Here is a 5863-nt window from a genome sequence, read left to right as displayed (position 1 = left end):
CATCTGGACTGTGTCCCTGTACTCCAGACATTACATCTGGACTGTGCCCTGTACTCCAGACATTACATCTGGACTGTGTCCCTGTACTCCAGACATTACATCTGGACTGTGTCCCTGTACTCCAGACATTACATCTGGACTGTGCCCTGTACTCCAGACATTACATCTGGACTGTGCCCTGTACTCCAGACATTACATCTGGACTGTGTCCCTGTACTCCAGACATTACATCTGGACTGTGTCCCTGTACTCCAGACATTACATCTGGACTGTGTCCCTGTACTCCAGACATTACATCTGGACTGTGCCCTGTACTCCAGACATTACATCTGGACTGTGCCCTGTACTCCAGATATTACATCTGGACTGTGTCCCTGTACTCCAGACATTACATCTGGACTGTGCCCCTGTACTCCAGACATTACATCTGGACTGTGCCCTGTACTCCAGACATTACATCTGGACTGTGCCCTGTACTCCAGACATTACATCTGGACTGTGCCCTGTACTCCAGACATTACATCTGGACTGTGCCCTGTACTCCAGACATTACATCTGGACTGTGCCCCTGTACTCCAGACATTACATCTGGACTGTGCCCTGTACTCCAGACATTACATCTGGACTGTGCCCTGTACTCCAGACATTACATCTGGACTGTGCCCCTGTACTCCAGACATTACATCTGGACTGTGCCCTGTACTCCAGACATTACATCTGGACTGTGCCCTGTACTCCAGACATTACATCTGGACTGTGCCCCTGTACTCCAGACATTACATCTGGACTGTGCCCCTGTACTCCAGACATTACATCTGGACTGTGTCCCTGTACTCCAGACATTACATCTGGACTGTGTCCAGAGTGAAAGTATGAGAGAGAGAGAGAGAGAGAGAGAGAGAGAGAGAGAGAGAGAGAGAGAGATGGTGCGGTGTGGGCAAATACCTCTCGCTGTGTATGTGGGGTCTTTAACCTTTGGGTAATCATTGTCGTTTTGGCTTCTCTCATGACTGTTGGACTCCGCAGGTTTGGGAGGTAAGAAAAAGTGTCTGTTTGCTCTGGGTTAGAGTGCCTGTAAACAGACTTACGGAGCAGAAGCTTCATCCACTTACAGGCTCACAGATCAGCAGCTTTCCTTTAGTTTGGATAGCTAATGCCCTAAAATAGAAATGTTCCAGTTTTTCTTAAAGTGAAACCCTGGTTTTCTGTATTTCAGCTGCTTTTAAACTTATTCTGTGTGTATTCATGATGATGATGATCATGATGATGATGATGATGATGATGAAGATGATGGTAGTGAAATGCAGTAGTCTATGTTTGTTTTGTGGTTTTCTACTGGTTTCCGCCGCTGGTTTTCGTCTGTGAATGGTATGTCCAGCCTTCCCCCGCTGGTCAGCAACATTAGTAGTGCAGATCAAAGTCCCTCCCAACCGGTCAGTACTTCAGAGTAACGCTCGCATGCAAATTCATGGGCGAAACGAACGGAAAACATTTCTTGACATTTCAAGACAGAACATTTGTATATTTAAACTACAATGAATTATTTATCTCAGAGAAACCAGCCAGGTAATAAGTGTGGGGTTGTATTAGCTGCATACGTGCTCTGAGAAGTGATACACGGGATTTAGGAAGACCGAGAGACCCTTCCCTGGCGTGAGTACGACCGTCTCGTGGTTCGATGGGAAGCTCGTGTTTGCTTTGGTCGTTGTTTCTTCAGACGCGGTTGCCACTGCAGAAATTACTCGTTTACTACACGAACTCGTGCATTTTCCAAACCGCTTACTCTGATTCAGGTCGCGAGGGGCCGGAGATTGCGGAACTGTAGTGTTTATTCAGACCCCTCGTGAGTTCCCGCGTCACGCATCTCCGCGCACAGGAGGGCACATGCTGATCTGCGGGCGGCGAGTTTGCATCTTAACTAACGAATAAAGTCGGATTTATTTTTAAAAGTGGCGCATTGTTGCTGTTGGTTCAAAATTCTTCATGAGACGTCTCACTGAGGAAAAGATATACATTGTGTTATTAATGCATTAGAAATGTATTTTTACATAATGATACTAACTATATACTAACTATATGAACTAAATCTATAGTATAATAGGCCTGTATACTGAGGGTATATGGATTTACCCTCAGCTCATCACCCTCTTCTCTCTCTCTCTCTCTCTCTCTCTCTCTCTCCCTCCCTCTCTCTCTCCCTCTCTCTCTCTCCTCCTCTCTCTCCCTCAGTTTTGTGTGCTGTGCTCCTGCACTGAGGATGTGTGTATGTGAGGTTTCTAAAATCCTGAGCCCACTCCTGCTCTACAGCGCCGCCCTGCTGTTCGTGGTGTTGTATTCACTGGCAGACCAGCTCCACAGTTTCGTGTGTGGTGTCTTCATTCCACAGTACCACTACCCATATATAGTGCCCCTTGCTCTCATGCAGGTAGCCTTACTCTTGTGTTGGATTTCTCCTTGGTGGGTGCCTAGCTCCGGATGTTGGAGACCTGTGTGGTTTATTCCAGCTGGGCTTGGCACATGTGTCAAGCTCCCATAATTCAGTAATCCTCTCTAATGGTGGGCCCCTAGGTGTGTGCATGCGTACCTGTGTGTGTGTGTGTGTGTGTGTGAGGAGCATCAGCCAACAGAACAGCATTATAAAAGGAGCTCCAAGCGCTCAACTCTGGACTAGCGTCCCAACTGTCCTCTCCATGCACCACAGCTCCCACTGCACCTGAGTCCAGCAGAGTATGTGTGCAGTACAGGGAGGACACTAGCTCACTCCTCAGCCTGCTGGACTCATGCCTGGTTTCGTTAGCACTAGAAAACTTGAGTAAAACCATTGTGCTCATTCACTGCATGTGCAGACGCATTTTAGCACTTACAGAGGAACAAGAAACTTCACTCAAGGACACCTGGTCCAGTGCAACACACCTGATCCAGTGTAACAGTTACAACACAAGAACACCTGGTCCAGTGCAACACACCTGATCCAGTGTAACAGTTACAACACAAGAACACCTGGTCCAGTGCAACACACCTGATCCAGTGTAACAGTTACAACACAAGGACACCTGGTCCAGTGTAACACACCTCATCCAGAGTAACAGTTACAACACAAGAACACCTGGTCCAGTGCAACACACCTGATCCAGTATAACAGTTACAACACAAGGACACCTGGTCCAGTGCAACACACCTCATCCAGTATAACAGTTACAACACAAGGACACCTGGTCCAGTGCAACACACCTGATCCAGTGTAACAGTTACAACACAAGAACACCTGGTCCAGTGCAACACACCTGATCCAGTGTAACAGATACAACACAAGGACACCTGGTCCAGTGTAACACACCTCATCCAGAGTAACAGTTACAACACAAGAACACCTGGTCCAGTGCAACTGATCCAGAGTAACAGTTACAATACAAGGACACTTTGTCCAGTGTAACACACCTGATCCAGTATAACAGTTACAACACAAGGACACCTGGTCCAGTGTAACACACCTGATCCAGTGTAACGGTTACAACACAAGGACACCTGTTACAGTGCAACACACCTGATCCAGAGTAACAGTTACAACACAAGGACATCTGGTCCACTGTAACACACCTGATACAGTGTAACAGTTACAACACAAGGACATCTGGTCCACTGTAACACACCTGATACAGTGTAACAGTTACAACACAAGGACACCTGGTCCAGTGTAACACACCTGATCCAGTGTAACGGTTACAACACAAGGACACCTGTTACAGTGCAACACACCTGATCCAGAGTAACAGTTACAACACAAGGACATCTGGTCCACTGTAACACACCTGATACAGTGTAACAGTTACAACACAAGGACATCTGGTCCACTGTAACACACCTGATACAGTGTAACAGTTACAACACAAAGACACCTGGTCCAGTGTAACATTTACAACACAAGTGTATTTTCTGGGAAAAAGCATATTGGATTCCAGCTATGTATGAGAATAGTATGATTACATAAGCATTTAGCACCATTAAGTGTGTTTTGAAAAACAGCTGCCGTGTTGAAAAGAATGAAGCCTGATTAAACTGAGAACGAAGGGCTTGTGATTTTATCATAAGAGAAGGAGACCACATGCAGCTGTCCAGTTGTACTGGGATGAATAATCTTCAGCGTCATCAAATCATGCAAACTCAGGTCAAACTTCTTTAATCTGCAGTGATTTTTCATTCATCCTGTTTGCACTGCAATAGCTGCATGGATGTGTGTTTGTCCATACTGTGACTTCGTCTGTTGTCCCATTGTGGGCTTTTCCAGGTCCTGGTGCACGTTCTGGCCCTGCTGGGTGTGCACGCGGTGGGCCTGATTCATCTGGAGCCTTTCTCCCTGCCGCTGGCTGAGAGACTGCTGCTCCCGGCCGTGTGCGGCAGCACTCAGTCAGTCCTTGCCCTATGGGCGGAGTCAGAGGCCCACTCGGGCCTGTACCCCCTAACCGCCCGGCTCCTCCCCCTCCTCAGCCTGGCCTGGGGCCACCCGCTGGGACTGGGCACGCCCCGCTACTTCCACCTCACCTGCCTGCTGATGGCGGTCACTTTCACCTCCATGAGCGTCTCAGGTAGTAGGACTCTAATTCCCAGCATGCACTAGGGCACAAATGGAATAATGCACTCATGGAATTCAAATTAATTTAATGTTTACACTGTCATTGAAAACAACGAAATTGAAATGGGACTGCCTGGATGAATAAGCAAAGTTGATTGTGTGTGTGTGTGTGTGTGTGTGTGTGTGTGTGTGTGTGTGTGTGTGCGTGTCAGTGCGTGAAGGTCTGCACACTGTCGAGATCCAGGAGTGTGTGTACTCTCCCCTAAGCCTGTTGCTGCACAGCCTGTCCCTCACATGGCTCTCAAAGGTTGCTCGAGCCGAGCAAGGCCACACTTCGACCTTCGACCTCTACTACACCCTGACGGTGACTCAGAGCCTGTTACTAGCGTTGCTGTGCTTGCTGCACCCCCATAGCCTGCCGGCGATCGCCCAGGGCAGCTGGCACAGTCTGCTGTTTCTGGGCTACCTGCTGGCCCTGCTGCTGCTGGGTGCGCTGCAGCGCCTCCTGGTGGACATCACCGTGCTGCGCATCTCAGCTCTCGCCGCGGCACTACTGCACTCTGCCAGAGGACTCGCGGTGCCGCTTTACAACCTGCTCTAGATCGGCCAATCGGGAAAAGGCACTCGGCCGGAAGCGTCCAATCACAGACCGGCGCGAAGAGCAAAGCGTATGAATAGCTGCTTGTGGAATCAGAAATCACTGTGGTATTGTTTTCAAAAACAACACATTTCAAAACACTATTTTTACTTCCACATGAATTTTATGCAGCATTTTATCTGGTCTTTTCCCCCCAACGTTCCCCGAAACAGTAACAAAACCATCTGAAACTGCTCCCGTCTCCTCTCATCTCCTCTAACGTGGATTACACGTGTGGATTTTTAAGTGAGCAAGCAGGTGCCAACGTTCTTTTTCCAGACAGATTAATCTGATTTGGGACGTGCTGTCTGAACACAGGAAACCTAAAAGCTTAGAGACATGAACATGTGTCACGGACGGTCAAACACTAAAGCACAAATGATTGACCGAGTGTGTGAGGAATCCCTGCGCATTTATTACACCACCAGCCGCAGGCTGGTTTATAACTAAGGGCAGGACACTTAGAAATGTGCTCTTTTTTCTTTCCTGTCCAATCTGTGATACTTTCTAACACCTGGATTCTAGGAAACCATTTTGAATTAAGTATATAATTTATTACTGCAATTTGTAAACACTATGTTAGTGAAAAATTTAGTTTTTGTAAATTCACATTTCAAAACACACTTCTCAAAATATTGCCTTTATTTAAGATCCTG

At 47.5% G+C, this 5863-nt stretch overlaps 2 protein-coding genes across 4 annotated transcripts in view; one reads left to right on the top strand and one right to left on the bottom strand.

The window, feature by feature from the left end:
- The first annotated feature begins 957 nt into the window (after window positions 1-957).
- si:ch211-248a14.8 (solute carrier family 35 member D3) lies at window positions 958-5728 on the top strand. Of its 2 annotated transcripts, none has more exons than XM_026996130.2 (4): window positions 958-1035; window positions 2230-2425; window positions 4286-4583; window positions 4783-5728. In XM_026996130.2, exons 1-4 carry the CDS (start codon window positions 1007-1009, stop codon window positions 5169-5171), a joined length of 912 nt encoding a protein of 303 aa, XP_026851931.2. In that variant the 5' UTR covers window positions 958-1006; the 3' UTR covers window positions 5172-5728. The 2 variants fall into 2 exon arrangements, with proteins under 2 accessions (XP_026851931.2, XP_026851932.2); XM_026996131.2 differs by lacking the exon at window positions 958-1035 and adding an exon at window positions 1558-1653.
- A 103-nt stretch (window positions 5729-5831) lies between these two features.
- ecd (ecdysoneless homolog (Drosophila)) overlaps window positions 5832-5863 on the bottom strand; it is a 4687-nt gene continuing 4655 nt past the window's right edge. For both annotated transcript variants that reach the window (XM_026996137.2, XM_026996138.2), the window contains exon 12: window positions 5832-5863. This exon is cut by the window's right edge and continues 416 nt beyond it. The gene's annotated coding sequence lies outside the window, so the exon portion shown is untranslated.

The sequence above is a fragment of the Electrophorus electricus genome, chromosome 13, assembly GCF_013358815.1.
Source record: "Electrophorus electricus isolate fEleEle1 chromosome 13, fEleEle1.pri, whole genome shotgun sequence".
Lineage (NCBI taxonomy): Eukaryota > Metazoa > Chordata > Actinopteri > Gymnotiformes > Gymnotidae > Electrophorus > Electrophorus electricus.
Note: the sequence above shows the minus strand (reverse complement) of the source record. Positions and strands in the feature narration are given on the sequence as shown.

Coding starts and splice junctions, on each gene's coding strand:
- si:ch211-248a14.8 (XM_026996130.2), top strand. CDS start 1,007: ATGACTGTTGGACTCCGCAGGTTTGGGAG. Junction 1,036..2,229: donor GGACTCCGCAGGTTTGGGAG/GTAAGAAAAAGT, acceptor TCTCTCCCTCAG/TTTTGTGTGCTGTGCTCCTG. Junction 2,426..4,285: donor TGCCCCTTGCTCTCATGCAG/GTAGCCTTACTC, acceptor GGGCTTTTCCAG/GTCCTGGTGCACGTTCTGGC.